The following is a 23,493-nucleotide window of genomic DNA, read 5'->3' on the forward strand; positions in this document are numbered from 1 at the left end:
GTTCTGGCATTTCTGAGGTTGCATGGGTGGAAAGTGAACGAGGAAAAGAATTCTCTATCACCACTCACAAGAGTCTCCTTTCTAGGGACTCTTATAGATTCTGTAGAGATGAAAATTTACCTGACGGAGTCCAGGTTATCAAAACTTCTAAATGCTTGCTGTGTCCTTCATTCCATTCCACGCCCGTCAGTGGCTCAGTGCATGGAAGTAATCGGCTTAATGGTAGCGGCAATGGACATAGTGCCATTTGCGCGCCTGCATCTCAGACCGCTGCAATTATGCATGCTAAGTCAGTGGAATGGGGATTACTCAGATTTGTCCCCTCTGCTAAATCTGGACCAAGAGACCAGAGATTCTCTTCTCTGGTGGCTTTCTCGGGTCCATCTGTCCAAGGGTATGACCTTTCGCAGGCCAGATTGGACGATTGTAACAACAGATGCCAGCCTTCTAGGTTGGGTCGCAGTCTGGAACTCCCTGAAGGCTCAGGGATTATGGACTCAGGAGGAGAAACTCCTCCCAATAAATATTCTGGAGTTGAGAGCAATATTCAATGCTCTTCTAGCTTGGCCTCAGTTAGCAACACTGAGGTTCATCAGATTTCAGTCGGACAACATCACGACTGTGGCTTACATCAACCATCAAGGAGGAACCAGGAGTTCCCTAGCGATGTTGGAAGTCTCAAAGATAATTCGCTGGGCAGAGTCTCACTCTTGCCACCTGTCAGCGATCTACATCCCAGGCGTGGAGAACTGGGAGGCGGATTTTCTAAGTCGCCAGACTTTTCATCCGGGGGAGTGGGAACTTCATCCGGAGGTCTTCACTCAACTGATTCATCGTTGGGGCAAACCAGATCTGGATCTCATGGCGTCTCGCCAGAACGCCAAGCTTCCTTGTTACGGATCCAGGTCCAGGGACCCGGGAGCGGCGCTGATAGATGCTCTGACAGCCCCTTGGGTCTTCAACATGGCTTATGTGTTTCCACCATTTCCGATGCTACCTCGACTGATTGCCAAGATCAAACAGGAGAGAGCATCTGTGATTCTGATAGCGCCTGCGTGGCCACGCAGGACCTGGTATGCAGACCTAGTGGACATATCGTCCTGTCCACCATGGTCTCTACCTCTGAGGCAGGACCTTCTAATACAAGGTCCTTTCAAACATCCAAATCTAATTTCTCTGAGGCTGACTGCATGGAGATTGAACGCTTGATTCTATCAAAGCGTGGCTTCTCGGAGTCAGTTATTGATACCTTAATACAGGCACGGAAGCCTGTTACCAGAAAAATTTACCATAAGATATGGCGTAAATATTTATATTGGTGCGACTCCAAGAGTTACTCATGGAGTAAGGTTAGGATTCCTAGGATATTGTCTTTTCTACAAGAGGGTTTAGAAAAGGGCTTATCTGCTAGTTCGTTAAAGGGACAGATTTCTGCTCTGTCTATTCTCTTACACAAACTTCTGGCAGAAGTTCCAGACGTCCAGGCTTTTTGTCAGGCTTTGGCTAGGATTAAGCCTGTGTTTAAGACTGTTGCTCCTCCGTGGAGCTTAAACTTGGTTCTTAAAGTTTTTCAAGGGGTTCCGTTTGAACCCCTTCATTCCATTGATATTAAGCTTTTATCTTGGAAAGTTCTGTTTTTGATGGCTATTTCCTTGGCTCGAAGAGTCTCTGAGTTATCTGCCTTACATTGTGATTCTCCTTATCTGATTTTCCATTCAGACAAGGTAGTTCTGCGTACTAAACCTGGGTTTTTACCTAAGGTAGTTTCTAACAGGAATATCAATCAAGAGATTGTTGTTCCATCATTATGTCCTAATCCTTCTTCAAAGAAGGAACGACTTTTGCATAATCTGGACGTAGTCCGTGCCCTGAAGTTCTATTTACAGGCAACTAAAGATTTTCGTCAAACTTCTTCCCTGTTTATCGTGTACTCTGGTCAGAGGAGAGGTCAAAAAGCTTCGGCAACCTCTCTCTCCTTTTGGCTTCGTAGCATAATACGTTTAGCCTATGAGACTGCTGGACAGCAGCCCCCTGAAAGAATTACAGCTCATTCCACTAGAGCTGTGGCTTCCACCTGGGCCTTTAAGAATGAGGCCTCTGTTGAACAGATTTGCAAGGCTGCAACTTGGTCTTCGCTTCACACTTTTTCAAAATTTTACAAATTTGACACTTTTGCTTCTTCGGAGGCTGTTTTTGGGAGAAAGGTTCTACAGGCAGTGGTTCCTTACGTTTAAGTTCCTGCCTTGTCCCTCCCATCATCCGTGTACTTTGGCTTTGGTATTGGTATCCCATAAGTAATGGATGACCCGTGGACTGAATACACTTAACAAGAGAAAACATAATATATGCTTACCTGATAAATTTATTTCTCTTGTAGTGTAGTCAGTCCACGGCCCGCCCTGTCTTTTAAGGCAGATCTAAATTTTAATTAAAACTCCAGTCACCACTGCACCCTATGGTTTCTCCTTTCTTGTCTTGTTTCAGTCGAATGACTGGATATGACATGTGAGGGGAGGAGCTATATAGCAGCTCTGCTTGGGTGATCCTCTTGCAACTTCCTGTTGGGAAGGGAATATATCCCATAAGTAATGGATGACCCGTGGACTGAATACACTACAAGAGAAATATATTTATCAGGTAAGCATAAATTGTTTTTTTTTTTCATTTCCTCACTTACGATTCTCCCGAATTGAATATATTTTTTTAGACGTCACCTGTCTCCCATTGGCTTTTCAATCGGAGATATCACCAGTGAGTTGGGCAGACCATTCTATAGTTCACTGTCTTATTGAGTGGCCCTCAGCCCCAATTACTACCTACTCTTGGAAGTTAGATAATGATCTTTTAGATCACCCTTTATATGCAGAAAAAATTGGGCAGGTATTGCAGGAATATTTTTCAATTAACGTGGGCACAGTTTCAGATTTTAGATTAATCTGGGAGGCACACAAAGGGGAGAAATTATTAGTATTAAGGCACATAATTTAAAACAGAAGCGGATGGCTCTCCAATTAGCCCTTGACTCTCTTGTTGACATAGAAAACCGACTTATCAAACATCCTACAGATGAGCTACTTAAAACAAAGCTGAAGGATCAGAGAGATACTTGGAACAGTCTCTTGGATAAAGATTGCAAACACTTGGCATTAAGACTACGTCAGAAATACTATGAAGGAGACAATAAATGTAGTAGAATTTTTGCACGTAAACTTAAGCGAGAGATTAGTCGATCATATATTATGTCTATCAGAAAACAAGATAATTCTATAGCTTACTCCTCAAAAAATATAACTGAACCATTCCGTGTTTACTATGAATCTCTATATAACTTGCAGAAATATTCATGCAAACAAGAATCCGCAAAAGATGTTATCAAAAGTAATTTGAGTCCTTTCTACATAACATTGAAATTCCAAAGATTTCTTCAGAACAAAGAGCAACACTCAATAGCCCTTTCACAAGGGAAGAGATAGACTGTAATAAAGAATTTACACTCGAGTAAGGCCCTGGGCCCGGATGGTTTTCTAACTATTACTACAATAAATATGCTAATATCCTATCCCCACATTTATTAACTCTTTTTAACGCAATTACTGACTATAATCCTTTCTTGAGCGTATCATTAGCAGCACATATCAATCTTATTCCTAAGAAAGGTAAAGATACATCCAGAGTAGAAAATTACAGACTAATTTCCTTGTTAAACACGGATATGAAATGTATGCTAAATTACTGGCGAATAGGTTAAATGTCCTGCTGCCAAGTTTAATCCAAGCAGATCAAGTCGGCTTTGTGCTGTCAAGAGAAGCAAGGGATAATACTGTCCTGTTGTCAACTTGATAGACTATGCTTCTACTCACCATATACCATTGGTAATTCTGTCAACAGACGCGGAAAAGGCCTTCAACAGTGTCTGTTGGCAATTCTTAAGAACGGTATTACTTAAGATGGGTCTGGGACCCGTGTTTGTAGCCAGGGTGTTTGCTATGTACTCCTCTCTTATTGCATATATTAAGATAAATGGCTGTCTTTCCACTCCATTTATTATCTCTAATGGAACCAGGCAGGGATGCCCCCTGTCCCTAATTTTGTTTGTCTGCACAATAGAGACATTGGCATTAAAAATGTGTTCTCTTGAAAGCGTGATGGGTCTTCAAATTAATAATTTAAATCATAAAATCTCCCTCTATGCGGAGGATGTACTATTCTACTTAACTAACCCAAAATAATCTATACCTATACTGTTACAACAACTAGAAGAATTTGGGAAAGTTTCAAATTTTCTTATAAATAAACATAAATCAGAAATTTTAAATATTACCTTATCAGATACTGAAATGAAATTAGTTCAAAACCTTTGTCCATTTAGATGGCAAACAAGATTATTAAAATATTTGGGGGTTTACTTAGCGCCTACAATAGATGATATGTTCTCTGCCAATTATAATGCTTTACAGTCTTCCGTTCTTGATATCTTATGTTCTTGGAAGAGCAAGCATATGACATGGTTGGGAAGAATAAATGCAGTTGAAATGATCATTCTTCTTAAAATTTTGCATTTATTCCAGACACTTCCAATCCCATTACCTCCCTCTTATCTATCGTCCCTGCAAAATAAATTATTTGAGTTCCTTTGGGATAAACGTCATGTTCGAATCAATAGAAAGATCATGTGTTAGACTTTGAATAACGGGGGCCTTGGTATCCCTGACCTAGATGTATAAAGAAAGGCTATACACCTACAAAGAATAGTAGACTGATTAATAAATTATGATACTAAAATATTGGTGAAATTAGAACATAATGCATGCTCCTCATCTAGGAGTTGCATGTTGGACACCAGGGGCTCTGGATATGCTACCCTTTACACATATAACACAAGAAACCTTTTCAGTCTGGTAGAATTATCCTAATATCTCATCTAAATATTCCCCACTGACATCTTTACTAAACAACAAAGATTTTCCTCCAGGTATTGGTATTTTAGGAAGAATGAAAGAGTTAACAAATAGAACGCTCTTGGTGTGTCACTTGGGCACTGAATTAGCTATACGGACAAAATCCAAATTGGTTGCCGAGGGCTTTATGTTTAATAATTGTTTCTTCTGTTATGTGTGATCAGTCCACGGGTCATCATTACTTCTGGGATATAACTCCTCCCCAACAGGAAATGCAAGAGGATTCACCCAGCAGAGCTGCATATAGCTCCTCCCCTCTACGTCAGTCCCAGTCATTCTCTTGCACCCAACGACTAGATAGGATGTGTGAGAGGACTATGGTGATTATACTTAGTTTTTATGACTTCAATCAAAAGTTTGTTATTTTACAATAGCACCGGAGCGTGTTATTACTTCTCTGGCAGAGTTTGAGGAAGAATCTACCAGAGTTTTTTACTATGATTTTAACCGGAGTAGTTAAGATCATATTGCTGTTCTCGGCCATCTGAGGGAGGTAAAAGCTTCAGATCAGGGGACAGCGGGCAGATGAATCTGCATTGAGGTATGTAGCAGTTTTTATTTTCTGAATGGAATTGATGAGAAAATCCTGCCATACCGTTATAATGACATGTATGTATACACTTCAGTATTCTGGGGATGGTATTTCACCGGAACTACTCTGTTAAAAGTCACTAATCCTTTTAATAAGTATTTATCATGTTAAACGTTTTTGCTGGAATGTAGAATCGTTTACATTTCTGAGGTACTGAGTGAATAAATATTTGGGCATTATTTTCCACTTGGCAGTTGTTTGGTTTTAATTGTGACAGTTTCGTTTCTCTTCACTGCTGTGTGTGAGGGGGAGGGGCCGTTTTTGGCGCTCTTTGCTACGCATCAAAAAATTCCAGTCAGTTACTCTTATATTTCCTGCATGATCCGGTTCATCTCTGACAGATCTCAGGGGTCTTCAAACTTCTTTGGAGGGAGGTAGATTCTCTCAGCAGAGCTGTGAGAATTTTATATTGACTGTGAATAAAAACGTTGCTCTGTAATTTTTATGTCAAATTTAATTATTGTTATTTTTCTAATGGGAACAAACCTTTGCTAAAAGTTGTGTTGTTTTAAAGTTTGATGCTATAACTGTTTTTCAGTTCATTATTTCAACTGTCATTTAATCGTTTAGTACCTCTTTGAGGCACAGTACGTTTTTTGCTAAAAAAGATTATAACCAAGTTGCAAGTTTATTGCTAGTGTGTTAAACATGTCTGACTCAGAGGAAGATATCTGTGTCATTTGTTCCAATGCCAAGGTGGAGCCCAATAGAAATTTATGTACTAACTGTATTGATGCTACTTTAAATAAAAGTCAATCTGTACAATTTGAACAAATTTCACCAAACAGCGAGGGGAGAGTTATGCCGACTAACTCGCCTCACGCGGCAGTACCTGCATCTCCCGCCCGGGAGGTGCGTGATATTATGGCGCCTAGTACATCTGGGCGGCCATTACAGATAACATTACAAGATATGGCTACTGTTATGACTGAAGTTTTGTCTAAATTACCAGAACTAAGAGGCAAGCGTGATCACTCTGGGGTGAGAACAGAGTGCGCTGACAATACTAGGGCCATGTCTGATACTGCGTCACAGCTTGCAGAGCATGAGGACGGAGAGCTTCATTCTGTAGGTGACGGTTCTGATCCAAACAGATTGGATTCAGATATTTCAAATTTTAAATTTAAATTGGAGAACCTCCGTGTATTACTAGGGGAGGTCTTAGCAGCTCTCAATGATTGTAACACCGTTGCAATACCAGAGAAACTGTGTAGGTTGGATAAATACTTTGCGGTACCGGCGAGTACTGACGTTTTTCCTATACCTAAGAGACTAACTGAAATTGTTACTAAGGAGTGGGATAGACCCGGTGTGCCGTTCTCACCCCCTCCAATATTTAGAAAGATGTTTCCAATAGACACCACCACTCGGGACTTATGGCAAACGGTCCCTAAGGTGGAGGGAGCAGTTTCTACTTTAGCTAAGCGTACCACTATCCCGGTGGAGGATAGCTGTGCTTTTTCAGATCCAATGGATAAAAAATTAGAGGGTTACCTTAAGAAAATGTTTGTTCAACAAGGTTTTATATTGCAACCCCTTGCATGTATCGCGCCGATTACGGCTGCGGCAGCATTTTGGATTGAGTCTCTGGAAGAGAACCTTAGTTCATCTACGCTAGACGACATTACGGACAGGCTTAGAGTCCTTAAACTAGCTAATTCATTCATTTCGGAGGCCGTAGTACATTTAACCAAACTTACGGCTAAGAACTCAGGATTCGCCATACAGGCACGTAGGTCGCTGTGGCTAAAATCCTGGTCAGCTGATGTTACTTCTAAGTCCAAATTACTTAATATACCTTTCAAGGGGCAGTCTTTATTTGGGCCCGGTTTGAAAGAAATTATCGCTGACATTACAGGAGGTAAGGGCCACGCCCTACCTCAAGACAAAGCCAAAGCTAAGGCTAGACAGTCTAATTTTCGTCCCTTTCGGAATTTCAAAACAGGAGCAGCATCAACCTCCACTGCACCAAAACAGGAGGGAGCTGTTGCTCGTTACAGGCAAGGCTGGAAGCCTAACCAGTCCTGGAACAAGAGCAAGCAGGCCAGGAAACCTGCTGCTGCCCCAAAGACAGCATGAACCGAGAGCCCCCGATCCGGGACCGGATCTAGTGGGGGGCAGACTTTCTCTCTTCGCCCAGGCCTGGGCAAGAGATGTTCAGGATCCCTGGGCGCTAGAGATCATATCTCAGGGATACCTTCTAGACTTCAAATTATCTCCCCCAAGAGGGAGATTTCATCTGTCAAGGTTGTCAACAAACCAGATAAAGAAAGAAGCGTTTCTACGCTGTGTACAAGATCTGTTATTAATGGGAGTGATCCATCCGGTTCCGCGGTCGGAACAAGGACAAGGGTTCTACTCAAACCTGTTTGTGGTTCCCAAAAAAGAGGGAACTTTCAGGCCAATCTTAGATTTAAAGATTCTAAACAAATTCCTAAGAGTTCCATCGTTCAAAATGGAAACTATTCGGACAATCTTACCCATGATCCAAAAGGGTCAGTACATGACCACAGTGGATTTAAAAGATGCTTACCTTCACATACCGATTCACAAAGATCATCACCGGTATCTAAGGTTTGCCTTCTTAGACAGGCACTACCAGTTTGTAGCTCTTCCATTCGGATTGGCTACGGCTCCAAGAATCTTCACAAAGGTTCTGGGTGCCCTTCTGGCGGTACTAAGACCGCGAGGGATTTCGGTAGCTCCGTACCTAGACGACATTCTAATACAAGCTTCAAGCTTTCAAACTGCCAAGTCTCATACAGAGTTAGTTCTGGCATTTCTAAGGTCGCATGGATGGAAAGTGAACGAAAAGAAGAGTTCTCTTTTTCCTCTCACAAGAGTTCCATTCTTGGGGACTCTTATAGATTCTGTAGAAATGAAGATTTACCTGACAGAAGACAGGTTAACAAAGCTTCAAAATGCATGCCGTGTCCTTCATTCCATTCAACACCCGTCAGTAGCTCAATGCATGGAGGTGATCGGCTTAATGGTAGCGGCAATGGACATAGTACCTTTTGCACGCCTACACCTCAGACCGCTGCAATTGTGCATGCTAAGTCAGTGGAATGGGGATTACTCAGATTTGTCCCCTACTCTGAATCTGAATCAAGAGACCAGAAATTCTCTTCTATGGTGGCTTTATCGGCCACACCTGTCCAGGGGGATGCCATTCAGCAGGCCAGACTGGACAATTGTAACAACAGACGCCAGCCTACTAGGTTGGGGCGCTGTCTGGAATTCTCTGAAGGCTCAGGGACTATGGAATCAGGAGGAGAGTCTCCTTCCAATAAACATCCTGGAATTGAGAGCAGTTCTCAATGCCCTTCTGGCTTGGCCCCAATTAACAACTCGGGGGTTCATCAGGTTTCAGTCGGACAACATCACGACTGTAGCTTACATCAACCATCAGGGAGGGACAAGAAGCTCCCTAGCAATGATGGAAGTATCAAAGATAATTCGCTGGGCAGAGTCTCACTCTTGCCACCTGTCAGCAATCCACATCCCGGGAGTGGAGAACTGGGAGGCGGATTTCTTGAGTCGCCAGACTTTTCATCCGGGGGAGTGGGAACTTCATCCGGAGGTCTTTGCCCAAATACTTCGACGTTGGGGCAAACCAGAGATAGATCTCATGGCGTCTCGCCAGAACGCCAAACTTCCTCTCTACGGGTCCAGATCCAGGGATCCGGGAGCGGTTCTGATAGATGCTTTGACAGCACCTTGGAACTTCGGGATGGCTTATGTGTTTCCACCCTTCCCGCTGCTTCCTCGATTGATTGCCAAAATCAAACAGGAGAGAGCATCAGTGATTCTAATAGCGCCTGCATGGCCACGCAGGACTTGGTATGCAGATCTAGTGGACATGTCATCCTGTCCGCCTTGGTCTCTACCTCTAAGACAGGACCTTCTGATACAGGGTCCATTCAAACATCAAAATCTAACTTCTCTGAAGCTGACTGCTTGGAAATTGAACGCTTGATTTTATCAAAACGTGGTTTTTCTGAGTCGGTTATTGATACCCTGATACAGGCTAGGAAGCCTGTTACCAGAAGGATTTACCATAAAATATGGCGTAAATACCTATACTGGTGCGAATCCAAAGGTTACTCCTGGAGTAAGGTTAGGATCGCTAGGATATTGTCCTTTCTACAAGAAGGTTTAGAAAAGGGTTTATCAGCTAGTTCATTAAAGGGACAGATTTCAGCTCTGTCCATCTTGTTACACAGGCGTCTGTCAGAAAATCCAGACGTCCAGGCCTTTTGTCAGGCTTTAGCTAGGATCAAGCCTGTGTTTAAAGCTGTTGCTCCGCCATGGAGTTTAAACTTAGTTCTTAACGTTTTACAGGGTGTTCCGTTTGAACCCCTTCATTCCATTGATATAAAATTGTTATCTTGGAAAGTTCTGTTTTTAATGGCTATTTCCTCGGCTCGAAGAGTCTCTGAGTTATCAGCCTTACATTGTGATTCTCCTTATCTGATTTTTCACTCAGACAAGGTAGTTCTGCGTACTAAACCTGGGTTCTTACCTAAGGTAGTCACTAACAGGAATATCAATCAAGAGATTGTTGTTCCATCCTTGTGTCCAAATCCTTCTTCAAAGAAGGAACGTCTTCTACACAATCTGGATGTAGTTCGTGCCCTCAAGTTCTACTTGCAGGCAACTAAAGATTTTCGCCAAACTTCTTCCCTGTTTGTCGTTTATTCTGGACAGAGGAGAGGTCAAAAAGCTTCTGCTACCTCTCTCTCTTTTTGGCTTCGTAGCATAATACGTTTAGCCTATGAGACTGCTGGACAGCAGCCTCCTGAAAGAATTACAGCTCACTCCACTAGAGCTGTGGCTTCCACTTGGGCCTTTAAGAATGAGGCCTCTGTTGAACAGATTTGCAAGGCTGCAACTTGGTCTTCGCTTCATACTTTTTCCAAATTTTACAAATTTGACACTTTTGCTTCTTCGGAGGCTATTTTTGGGAGAAGGTTCTTCAGGCAGTGGTTCCTTCTGTATAATGAGCCTGCCTATCCCTCCCGTCATCCGTGTACTTTTGCTTTGGTATTGGTATCCCAGAAGTAATGATGACCCGTGGACTGATCACACATAACAGAAGAAAACATAATTTATGCTTACCTGATAAATTCCTTTCTTCTGTTGTGTGATCAGTCCACGGCCCGCCCTGTTTTAAGGCAGGTAAATATCTTTTAAATTATACTCCAGTCACCACTTCACCCTTGGTTACTCCTTTCTCGTTGATTCTTGGTCGAATGACTGGGACTGACGTAGAGGGGAGGAGCTATATGCAGCTCTGCTGGGTGAATCCTCTTGCATTTCCTGTTGGGGAGGAGTTATATCCCAGAAGTAATGATGACCCGTGGACTGATCACACAACAGAAGAAAGGAATTTATCAGGTAAGCATAAATTATGTTTTTTTCTATCATCAATGCAATACATACGTGTCCTCTCATTCGCAAAAACGGAATACGCTACGGACACTGACTCCCTATGAGTCCCTGTGCCACAGAGCTACACCATTGAGACATTTTCTATCTTTTATTTATTCATTATTAAAAAAACATGTAGAGGGGGAGGTACAATACTACATAGACAGATGGAATGAGGAATTAGGCACAGATATTTCTTATACCGATGCGTTACAGATCTTCCAATCTATGAAGAAATATTCAGTTTCCAGTAAATATTTGGAATTAAATCTTAAGATTCTTCACAGATGGTCTATGACTCCGGCCCGTTGTGGCAAAATCTATAAAATTAAGCCTTCATGTGTGAGATGCTGGAGGTGTAAAGGTCTGGTCGCTCATATGGCACATATGTGATAGCAATGCCCTAGAATGATGTCTTATGTGGTCTACAATTTCGTTGGAAACTTCTAAATTAATAGGGTTACCACTGTTATTAGATCCTTGGCTTTTGTTATTTAAAAGAATACCAGAAAGAATACCTAATGTACAAAGTAAACTTGTGGCTATAGTAATAGCTTTAAGATCATAATTGCTAGGCATTGGAAAGATACTACAACTAGATGTTTTTTTATATGAAACATCATCATTTGATATATATCAATTGATAACTACTTGGGAGGAGTATTTGAACTTCTAGATTTCAAATCCCACAGCCCTAGATCACTCAAGGAGGTATACTAGCGGAAGCCAACTTAGTAATGGAGGCAGGAGAAATTGTTAGTATGAGGTGATTTGAAGGAATGAGTTTTCTTATGATATTGCAAAGCTTTGGCACACACTGTACTGTTATGTTTATATGCTTATTACATTCAGATTAATGCTTGTATGGTATAACAAGTGCATGCACATAGCTTTATTATGTTTTGTATTATATGTTATACATGATCTAATAAAATATTTTAAAAAAAATAATTATTTGCTTGACTTATGAGACAGCGGGACATAAGCCTCCTCAGAGGATTACGGCTCACTCAACTAGAGCTGTGGCTTCTTGGGCCTTCAAGAATGAGGCCTCTATGGAGCAGATTTGTAAGGCGGCTACCTGGTCCTCCTTACATACTTTTTCAAAGTTTTACAAATTTGATGTTTTTGCTTTGGCGGAAGGTTTTGCAGGCTGTGGTGCCCTCAGAATAGGGTCCCCGTCTCATTTTTTACCCTCCCGTTTTTTTCATTCAGTGTCCTCTAGAGCTTGGGTATTTGTTTCCCACAAGTAATGAATGAAGCCGTGGACTCTCCTCATATTAAGATGGAAAACATAAATTATGCTTATTTGATCATTTCATTTCCATCTGTATGAGGAGAGTCCACGGCCCCCGCCCGATTCTCCGTTGAGCGGACCTAAATTTCTTTTGTTTTTCTTCTGGCACCATTTATACCCTTAGTTTAGCACAAAATAGCAAGAGCACTACACTGGTGGGAAAGGAACGCTCAGTTTGGTGTCTGAATATATACAAGAAATGTTCAAATTATTTGAAGTCAATGTATCATTCTATATAAATATATTTGTATACCAATATATATTTGTTTCATTTCTATTCAGTCAGGTATTTTTGATAGGTATATAAATATATACCTTGTGAGCTTGAGTGCTTGTGCATGAAACTACACTAGTTACAAATATAGTCTATACCCAAAGAAGATAGAGACTAAAAGAATGCACTTAAGTAGCACTTCTGTTCCCAGAAGAAAGGTTAAGATTTGAATGAAAATGTCTTTAACTACCACTGTAAGCCAGAGGGTTGATGGAGAAATTAAAACATAACTTTTATTAACACTACACTAGATAAAAATATGATGTGTGAATGTGTGCACTTTAAAAACACATAACAACTCTACTAATAATGAGAGTGGCTCAAAATATCTGGTGGGTAAATTACGTCGGACCTGAAATATTGTTTAAGTATGCACGTATTAAGTATTATGAATCTATCAAGTAGATAGTATACTTGTATCAATCAATGTTGCACACCACTGTAAAGTTCAAGATTCCCTTATGCAATTGTTAACATATGAAATTGAGCAACCGTATATAGAGTACGTATAATTAAATAGAGGGATTGTTTCTGTCCCTTGTTCTTATTCTCTTAATATTGAAACTATCCCACATTAGTTGGAAAATGAAGTTAAGGACTTGTATCTCTAAGAAATACTAGTAAATACTGTACTAAATTGTATTTATTATTGGCACTGTCAAGGTAAGTGAATCTCTCTATATATGAGCTATTCACTCCTTCAGTTGGAATGCTAAGTCCCAGATAGTTATAGGTTCACAATACGGATTGAACTCAATATTTATTTCTTATCACTCATGTTGCAGTAAATTATACTATTTGCATGTATATATAGTGACAGTATATATTCACTATTCCATTTTATTATTCAATGGAATATAGAGATGGCTGAAATTGCCTTGGTATATGTATTAATATATACTGTATAATTAAACTGTTATTGTAACATGGATTATAGATGGATTTAATTAATGTATGGCATGTGGAGGTGCTTGATGTACTTTAACACAACTTATCTTACAGATTAAGAGTTTGTGCTTTAATCAGTAGTGGTGTTGATATTTCACCGGTTTTGAACTCCAGTGAATTATAATCTGTGGCAAATGTTATCAGGCTTTCTCTATCAACTGTTATATCTAGTCGCCTTACACGCTGATTTAATAATATTGTTGCATTTGTGGTCGCCCACAGTTTGCAGATATTAATGGACTGCTTTAAGTTGCGGCTGTCATCTCTTATATTGTGATGTTAGAGATGTAGTAATTAAGATAGCCTGTATGAGGCAGGCTTACCGCTGTCAAGTGTGCTTTATCTCAATAACTGGCCTTTATAATATACGGCGTTCAATTTTAATATATAAGAAACACTGTTTTTAAGTATTTAGCCCAGTGATTTATTCAAGGTTGCGTATAGCAATATTTGTAGCTGCGGAATATAATTTATAAATATCTTTCCAGTACTATATTTTCAGACAACCCACATGACTGCATATCTGCAGCTAGTTAATGGTTAGATACACGTAATCATATTGCCAAAGCATAGGCTGAAACAGCCAGTGTAAGCGACTAGCCGCTATAACTTTATAATGTCAACAAGTGATTCGTCTTTAATATCTGTCAAAGCAGCCAATGTGAGCGACTAGCAGTTATAACTTTATAGCATTAAAGATACACATAATCATATTGCCAAAGCAAAGGCTGAAACAGCCAGTGTGAGCGACTTGCCGCTATAACCTTATAATATCACCAAGTAATTCTTTTTTAATATTTGTCAAAGCAGCCAATGTGAGCGACTAGCAGTTATAACTTTATAGCATTAAAGATACACATAATCATATTGCCAAAGCAAAGGCTGAAACAGCCAGTGTAAGCGACTAGCTGCTATAACCTTATAATATCACCAAGTAATTCGTCTTTAATATATGCCAAAGCAGCCAATGTGAGCGACTAGCAGTTATAACTTTATAGCATTAACAAGTAACTTGCCCTTAACAGGTGCCACTAACAGTTAGAGATAATACTTAAGGTACTAGTATGGTCCTTAAAATTAACCAAGTTGCCACTATATCGGTGAATTAATTAGAGTTAGCTATGCCATTAAAAAAGAACTAAACAGGGTGTTAACAGATACCCATCCCTAACATGTTTCGCCGATAGCGTTAGGGATGGGTATCTGTTAACACCCTGTTTAGTTCTTTTTTAATGGCATAGCTAACTAATTAATTCACCGATATAGTGGCAACTTGGTTAATTTTAAGGACCATACTAGTACCTTAAGTATTATCTCTAACTGTTAGTGGCACCTGTTAAGGGCAAGTTACTTGTTAATGCTATAAAGTTATAACTGCTAGTCGCTCACATTGGCTGCTTTGGCATATATTAAAGACGAATTACTTGGTGATATTATAAGGTTATAGCAGCTAGTCGCTTACACTGGCTGTTTCAGCCTATGCTTTGGCAATATGATTACGTGTATCTAACCATTAACTAGCTGCAGATATGCAGTCATGTGGGTTGTCTGAAAATATAGTACTGGAAAGATATTTATAAATTATATTCCGCAGCTACAAATATTGCTATACGCAACCTTGAATAAATCACTGGGCTAAATACTTAAAAACAGTGTTTCTTATATATTAAAATTGAACGCCGTATATTATAAAGGCCAGTTATTGAGATAAAGCACACTTGACAGCGGTAAGCCTGCCTCATACAGGCTATCTTAATTACTACATCTCTAACATCACAATATAAGAGATGACAGCCGCAACTTAAAGCAGTCCATTAATATCTGCAAACTGTGGGCGACCACAAATGCAACAATATTATTAAATCAGCGTGTAAGGCGACTAGATATAACAGTTGATAGAGAAAGCCTGATGACATTTGCCACAGATTATAATTCACTGGAGTTCAAAACCGGTGAAATATCAACACCACTACTGATTAAAGCACAAACTCTTAATCTGTAAGATAAGTTGTGTTAAAGTACATCAAGCACCTCCACATGCCATACATTAATTAAATCCATCTATAATCCATGTTACAATAACAGTTTAATTATACAGTATATATTAATACATATACCAAGGCAATTTCAGCCATCTCTATATTCCATTGAATAATAAAATGGAATAGTGAATATATACTGTCACTATATATACATGCAAATAGTATAATTTACTGCAACATGAGTGATAAGAAATAAATATTGAGTTCAATCCGTATTGTGAACCTATAACTATCTGGGACTTAGCATTCCAACTGAAGGAGTGAATAGCTCATATATAGAGAGATTCACTTACCTTGACAGTGCCAATAATAAATACAATTTAGTACAGTATTTACTAGTATTTCTTAGAGATACAAGTCCTTAACTTCATTTTCCAACTAATGTGGGATAGTTTCAATATTAAGAGAATAAGAACAAGGGACAGAAACAATCCCTCTATTTAATTATACGTACTCTATATACGGTTGCTCAATTTCATATGTTAACAATTGCATAAGGGAATCTTGAACTTTACAGAGGTGTGCAACATTGATTGATACAAGTATACTATCTACTTGATAGATTCATAATACTTAATACGTGCATACTTAAACAATATTTCAGGTCCGACGTAATTTACCCACCAGATATTTTGAGCCACTCTCATTATTAGTAGAGTTGTTATGTGTTTTTAAAGTGCACACATTCACACATCATATTTTTATCTAGTGTAGTGTTAATAAAAGTTATGTTTTAATTTCTCCATCAACCCTCTGGCTTACAGTGGTAGTTAAAGACATTTTCATTCAAATCTTAACCTTTCTTCTGGGAACAGAAGTGCTACTTAAGTGCATTCTTTTAGTCTCTATCTTCTTTGGGTATAGACTATATTTGTAACCATTTATACCCTGATATTTCTCCTACTGTTCCTTGTTCCCTCGGCACAATGACTGGGGGATGAGGGAAGTGGGAGGGATATTTAAGCCTTTGGCTGGGGTGTCTTTGCCTCCTCCTGGTGGCCAGGTTCTGTATTTCCCACAAGTAGTGAATGAAGCCGTGGACTCTCCTCATACAGATGGAAATCAAATTATCAGATAAGCATAATTTATGTTTTTATATACAAAAGTAAACCTAAAGAAGCAATTCCCCATACGTTTTATACTCTGTAGCTACTATAACCAGTCATTGGGAACACTTTGAGGGGAAACTAATTTTACTGTACACTGTCCCTTTAAGTGTTGAAATTCTTGCACTTTTTACTCTCTCTTAAAGGGACACTGAACCCAATTTTTTTCTTTCGTGATTCAGATAGATCAGCAATTTTACTCCTATTATCAAATTTTCTACGTTCTTTTGCTATCTTTATTTGAAAAAGAAGGCATCTAAGCTTTTTTTGGTTCAGAACTCTGGACAGCTCTTTTTTATTGGTGGATGAATTTATCCACTAATCAGCAAGGACAACCCAGGTTGTTTACCAAAAATTGGCCGGCAATATTCAATACATCAACCTTCAAAACAATAAAGTTTGGCACCGTTCTTAGCAATAAACAATAAAAGAAAAAACACATTTTGCAAAATTAAAATATATCATATCCGTATGTACGCAGACCCGTAAACCTACAGCAATACATTTTTGCAAATCCAACTTATTTCAAACAGCAACTTGACTTTTATTCCATTTAGTTAAATTATGAGGGGTTATATAAGACCTGTTAATCATTTAAATATGAGATTCCCGCCAGACAGTAGATAAAGTTGCCTTCCACACTCTGTTAATACTTTTTTAATAAAGGTATTGCTATCTCGACATCCTGCACCCATTTCTGAGCAAGTATGTTAAGATTTTCTTCTCCCTCTTTATCCATTTAAATTCTATACTAATATGAAATAGCATAATATCCAGCATTAAAGGGACACAATAGTCATTTTGGGAAGAAAAAAAAACATTTTAAAAAATGAACCTAACATTTTACATTTTTATAATTTGCATCCATTATTATTTTTTTTGCATTTTTAACGTATTTACCTTTTAAATGTTTAAGCTTTCCGGTGCAAAGACCAATAAGCAGGGCAGTCGAACGACTGGCTCATTCCTCCGCACTGAGAAATGGAGCATTGCTTGAGAATGCTGGTGCATGACATTATTTATAGCATCACTCATGACATTATCATAGTCATAACGATATATGTAAACTATATACAGTTCTGAATAGCAGGACGCAGTTTGTTTGACATTTCTATGGATTTTAATGTATGTTTGGGAACTTAAGGGGCAATAAACGTATGTTAATAACAGAGTTTAATACAAATAATTTGAAAGAAATATGATTACTACATTGTATAAAAATGTCAGATTTTTTCCTTTTATTCTTGAACTACACAAAGCGAAATTATTGTCAGTTTTCCAAATATATTATTTTATTGTTATGTTACTTATATGTATTTATATTATATATATATATATATATTTATATATATATATATATATATATATATATATATAATTTCTTTCCCACTCAGAAGAACTTTCTATTTGGACCGAAGAAGAATGTCGGAATTTTGAACAAGGTCTTAAAGCATACGGAAAGGATTTTCATTTAATTCAGGCTAACAAGGTAAAGATTGATGCCTTTAATGTCATGTGATTTGTTATATATATGTATATATAAAAGAATAGGTATAGAACAATACATGATGTATAGGGTATACAATATAGGTATAGAACAATACATGATGTGAAACCAAATTATTAAAGGGACATGAAACCCAAAAATTGTCTAATTTGCTTGGTTCTCTTAGTTTCTGTTGTTGAAAAGCATGCCTGGGTAGGCTCAGGAACAGGGAGCTAGCTGCTGATTGGTGGCTGTGCATAAATACCTGTTATTGGCTTACTGAAGTGTTCCGCTAGCTCCCAGTAGTGCATTACTGCTCCTTCAATACAGGAAACCAAGAGAATGAAGCAAAATTGATAATAGAAATAAATTCAGAAAACCTTAAGGTGTTTAAGTTGATTGACTTCAATTAATATCTGTTTAAGACAAAAGGCACAGATATTTCTTTCATGTAATTAGCAAGAGACCATGAGCTAGTGACGTATGGGATATACAATCCTACCAGGAGGGGCAAAGTTTCCCAAACCTCAAAATGCCTATAAATACACCCCTCACCACACCCACAATTCAGTTTTACAGACTTTGCCTCCTATGGAGGTGGTGGAGTAAGTTTGTGCTAAGATTTCTACGTTGATATGCGCTTCTCAGCATTTTGAAGCCCGATTTCCTCTCAGAGTACAGTGAATGTCAGAGGGATGTGAAGGGAGTATCACCTATTGAATGCAATGGTTTTCCTCACGGGGATCTATTTAATAGGTTCTCTGTTATCGTTCATAGAGATTCATCTCCTACCTCCCTTTTCAGATAGACGATATACTCTCATATTCCATTACCTCTACTGATAACCGTTTCAGTACTGGTTTGGCTATCTGCTATATGTGGATGGGTGTCTTTTGGTAAGTATGTTTTCATTTCTTAAGACACACTCAGCTATGATTTGGCATGTTATGTATTTATATAAAGTTCTAAATATATGTATGGTACTTATATTTGCCATGATTCAGGTTTTCAGTATATTTCCTTTTGCAGACTGTCAGTTTCATATCTGGGAAATGCATTTTTTAGGAAAATGTATTTCTTACCTGGGGTTTAGTGTCTTTTCTCCTACATTGGTGTGTCCGGTCCACGGCTTCATCCTTACTTGTGGGATATTCTCTTCCCCTACAGGAAATGGCAACGAGAGCACACAGCAAGAGCTGTCCATATAGCCCCCCCTCTGGCTCCGCCCCCCAGTCATTCTCTTTGCCGCTCCTGAACAAGTAGCATCTCCACGGGGATGGTAAAGAGTATGTGGTGTTAGTTGTAGTTTTATTTCTTCTATCAAGAGTTTATTTTAAAATAGTGCCGGTTTGTACTATTTACTCTACAACAGAAAGTGATGAAGAGTTCTGTTAAAAGAGGAGTATGATTTTAGCACCAGTAACTAAAATCCATTGCTGTTCCCACGCAGGACTGTTGAAACCAGAGAACTTCAGTTGGGGGGAACAGTTTTCAGACTTTTCTGCTTCAGGTATGACCAGTCTCTTTTCTAACAAGACATAGTAATGCTAGAAGACTGTCAGTTTTCCCTTATGGGATCGGTAAGCCATTTTCTTAGACTCATAACAGATTAAGGCTTATAAAATGGGCTCTATGCTGGTTGACACTATTGTGGGCTAAATCGATTGGTTTATATCATATTTATATGACATTTGGAGTGTTTTTGTGTATTTGGAAACACTTTTGGGAACGTTTTTATTTCGCCTGGCAGTTGTTTAGACGCCTAATCTAGTCAGGAAGGCCCCTTCACTCTGGTATGCAGAGGGAGGAGGCCTCATTTTCGCGCCTCAGTTGCGCAGTTACTTCTAGAGGCAGTGCATGCAGCTTCATGTGAGAGGGTCCTGTGGCTAAAGAACGGACTCAGGAAGGCTTATTTCTGTGGTGAATAACCTCTAAGGAAGGTAAAAGCCGCAGCAAAGTCTGTGGCAGGGACTGTAGTGTGTTTATACTGGTAAATTGAACAAATAGCTCCGGTTTGCTCATTTAAGGGTTTAGAGACTTGAAATTTGGTGTGCAATACTTTCAAAGCATTAAGACACTGGGGTGTAAATTTTGTAAAGAGCGGATATTTCCTTCATAGTTTTTCAAACATTCAGAAATAAAGTGTGCTCTTTTTATTATTTAAAGAGACAGTAACGGTTTTGTTTAAAAACGTTTTTATTGCATTAATAGCCATTAAAATTCTGTCTAACATGTCTGTACCTTCAGATAGCATATGTTCTGTGTGTATGGAGGCCAAGGTGGTTCCCCCTTTAAATGTATGTGCAAATTGTGCCATGGCGTCCAAACAAAGTAAGGACAGTACTGTCACATTTAATAAGGTTGCCCAAGATGATTCTTCTAATGAAGGTAGTGGGGATAGCTCATCATCCTCTCCTTCTGTGTCAACACCAGTTTTGCCTGCGCTGGCGATATCTAGTACATCTAGCGCGCCAATGCTTGTTACTATGCAGCAATTAACTCCAGTAATGGATAATTCTATAGCAAATCTTTTATCCAAACTGCCAGCATTTCCCAGATTGCTCAGTTTTAAATACAGAGGATGAGCAAGTTGGCGCTGACGATAATTTATCTGTTATACCCTCACATCAATTGGCAGTGAGGGAGGGTCTGTCTGAGGGAGAAATTTCTGATTCAGGAAAAGTTTCTCAGCAGGCAGAACCTGATATCATGGCATTTAAATTTGTTAGAACATCTCCGCGCCCTGCTTAAGGAGGTGCTAACTACTCTCGATGATTGTGACTCTTTGGTGATTCCAGAGAAGTTGTGCAAAATGGACAAATTCTTAGAGGTCCCAGTGCACGCTGATGCCTTTCCGATACCCAAGAGGGTGGCGGACATAGTGACTAAGGAGTGGGAGAAGCCAGGTATACCTTTTGTTCCACCTCCTATATTCAAGAAAATGTTCCCCATTGTCGACCCAGAAGGGACGCATGGAAAACGGTCCCTAAGGTTGAGGGGGCTGTTTCAACGTTAGCCAAGCGCACAACTATTCCTATTGAGGACAGTTGCGCTTTCAAAGATCCTATGGATAAAAAATTGGAAGGATTGCTTAAAAAGATATTTGTTCAGCAAGGTTTCCTTCTTCAACCAATTTCGTGCATTATTCCTGTCACCACGGCAGCGTCTTTTTGGTTCGAGGAACTAGAAAATTCGCTCCAAAAGGAGACTCCATATGATGAAGTCATGGACAGAATTCACGCACTAAAGTTGGCTAATTCCTTTATTTTGGATGCCGCTTTTCAATTGGCTGTTAGCGGCGAAAAATTCAGGTTTTGCAATAGTGGCGTGCAGAGCGCTTTGGCTAAAATCTTGGTCGGTGGATGTGTCGTCCAAAACTAAATTGCTTAATATTCCTTTCAAGGGTAAGACCCTTTTCGGGCCGGAATTGAAAGAGATTATTTCAGACATCACTGGTGGAAAGGGCCATGCCCTCCCACAGGATAGGCCTTTCAAGGCTAAGAACAAATCTAATTTTCGTTCCTTTCGCAATTTCAGGAACGGACCGACTCCCAACTCTGCAGCCTCTAGACAAGAAGGCAACACTTCCCAGCCTAAACCAGCATGGAAACCATTGCAAGGCTGGAACAAGGGTAAGCAGGCCAAGAAGCCTGCTGCTGCTACCAAGACAGCATGAAGGGGTTGCCCCCGATCCGGGACCGGATCTAGTAGGGGGCAGACTTTCTCTCTTTGCTCAGGCTTGGGCAAGAGATGTTCCGGATCCCTGGGCACTAGAAATAGTCTCTCAGGGGTATCTTCTAGAGTTCAAGGAACTTCCTCCAAGGGGAAGGTTCCACATGTCTCGCTTATCTTCAGACCAGATAAAGAGACAGGCATGCTTACATTGCGTAGGAGACCTATTAAAGATGGGAGTGATACACCCAGTTCCAACAGCGGAACAAGGTCTGGGGTTTTACTCAAACCTGTTTGTAGTTCCCAAAAAAGAGGGAACTTTCAGGCCAATTCTGGATCTAAAAATTCTAAACAAATTCCTCAGAGTTCCATCATTCAAAATGGAAACCATTCGGACGATTTTACCAACAATCCAGGAGGGTCAATATATGACTACCGTGGACTTAAAGAATGTGTATCTGCATATTCCTATCCACAAAGATCATCATCAGTTCCTGAGGTTTGCCTTTCTGGACAAACATTACCAGTTCGTGGCTCTTCCATTCGGTTTAGCCACTGCTCCCAGAATTTTCACAAAGGTGCTAGGGTCCCTTCTAGCGGTTCTAAGACCGAGGGGCATTGCTGTAGCACCTTACCTAGATGACATTCTAATCCAAGCGTCGTCCCTTTCCAAAGTAAGGGCTCATACAGACATTGTTTTAGCCTTTCTCAGGTCTCACGGGTGGAAGGTGAACGTAGAAAAGAGTTCCCTGTCCCCATCCACAAGGGTTCCCTTTCTGGGAACAATAATAGATTCTGTAGAAATGAAGATTTTCCTGACAGAGGTCAGAAAATTAAAGCTTCTAAACGCTTGTCAAGTACTTCAATCTATTCCTCAGCCTTCCATTGCTCAGTGCATGGAGGTAATAGGATTAATGGTTGCAGCAATGGACGTGGTTCCTTTTGCTCAAATTCATCTAAGACCATTACAACTGTGCATGCTCAAACAGTGGAATGGGGATTATGCAGACTTGTCTCCTCGGATTCAAGTAGACCAGGTAACCAGAGACTCACTCCGCTGGTGGTTGACTCAGGATCACCTGTCTCAGGGAATGAGTTTCCGCAGACCAGAGGGGGTCATCGTCACGACCGACGCCAGTCTCTTAGACTGGGGCGTGGTCTGGGACTCCCTGAAAGCTCAGGGTCTTTGGTCTCGGGAAGAGTCTCTCCTCCCGATAAACATTTTGGAATTGAGAGCGATATTCAATGCGCTCCTGGCCTGGCCTCACCTAGCGAAGGCCAGATTCATAAGATTTCAGTCGGACAACATGACGACTGTAGCGTACATCAATCATCAGGGGGGAACAAAGAGTTCCTTGGCGATGAGAGAGGTATCCAAGATCATCAAATGGGCGGAGGATCACTCCTGCCACCTATCTGCAATTCACATCCCAGGAGTAGACAACTGGGAGGCGGATTATTTGAGTCGTCAGACTTTCCATCCGGGGGAGTGGGAACTCCACCCGGAGGTCTTTGCCCAGTTAACTCAACTATGGGGCATTCCAGATATGGATCTGATGGCGTCTCGTCAGAACTCCAAGGTTCCTCGCTGCGGGTCCAGATCCAGGGATCCCAAGGCGACACTAGTGGATGCATTGGTGGCGCCTTGGTCGTTCAATCTAGCTTATGTGTTCCCACCGTTCCCT

The 23,493-nt window shown here is 40.1% G+C and overlaps 1 protein-coding gene across 4 annotated transcripts in view; it reads left to right on the forward strand.

Moving 5' to 3' along the window:
- Positions 1-23,493, forward strand: part of MIER1 (MIER1 transcriptional regulator) — a 670,836-nt gene that overhangs the window by 509,330 nt on the left and 138,013 nt on the right. For 3 of the 4 annotated variants that reach the window (XM_053693693.1, XM_053693691.1, XM_053693694.1), the window contains one exon: positions 18,045-18,139. In XM_053693693.1, coding sequence (XP_053549668.1) covers positions 18,045-18,139 — 95 coding nt within the window. The remainder of the gene's footprint in view (positions 1-18,044; positions 18,140-23,493) is intronic. The other variant, XM_053693692.1, reaches the window with a different exon arrangement.

This window comes from Bombina bombina, chromosome 10, assembly GCF_027579735.1.
Source record: "Bombina bombina isolate aBomBom1 chromosome 10, aBomBom1.pri, whole genome shotgun sequence".
Lineage (NCBI taxonomy): Eukaryota > Metazoa > Chordata > Amphibia > Anura > Bombinatoridae > Bombina > Bombina bombina.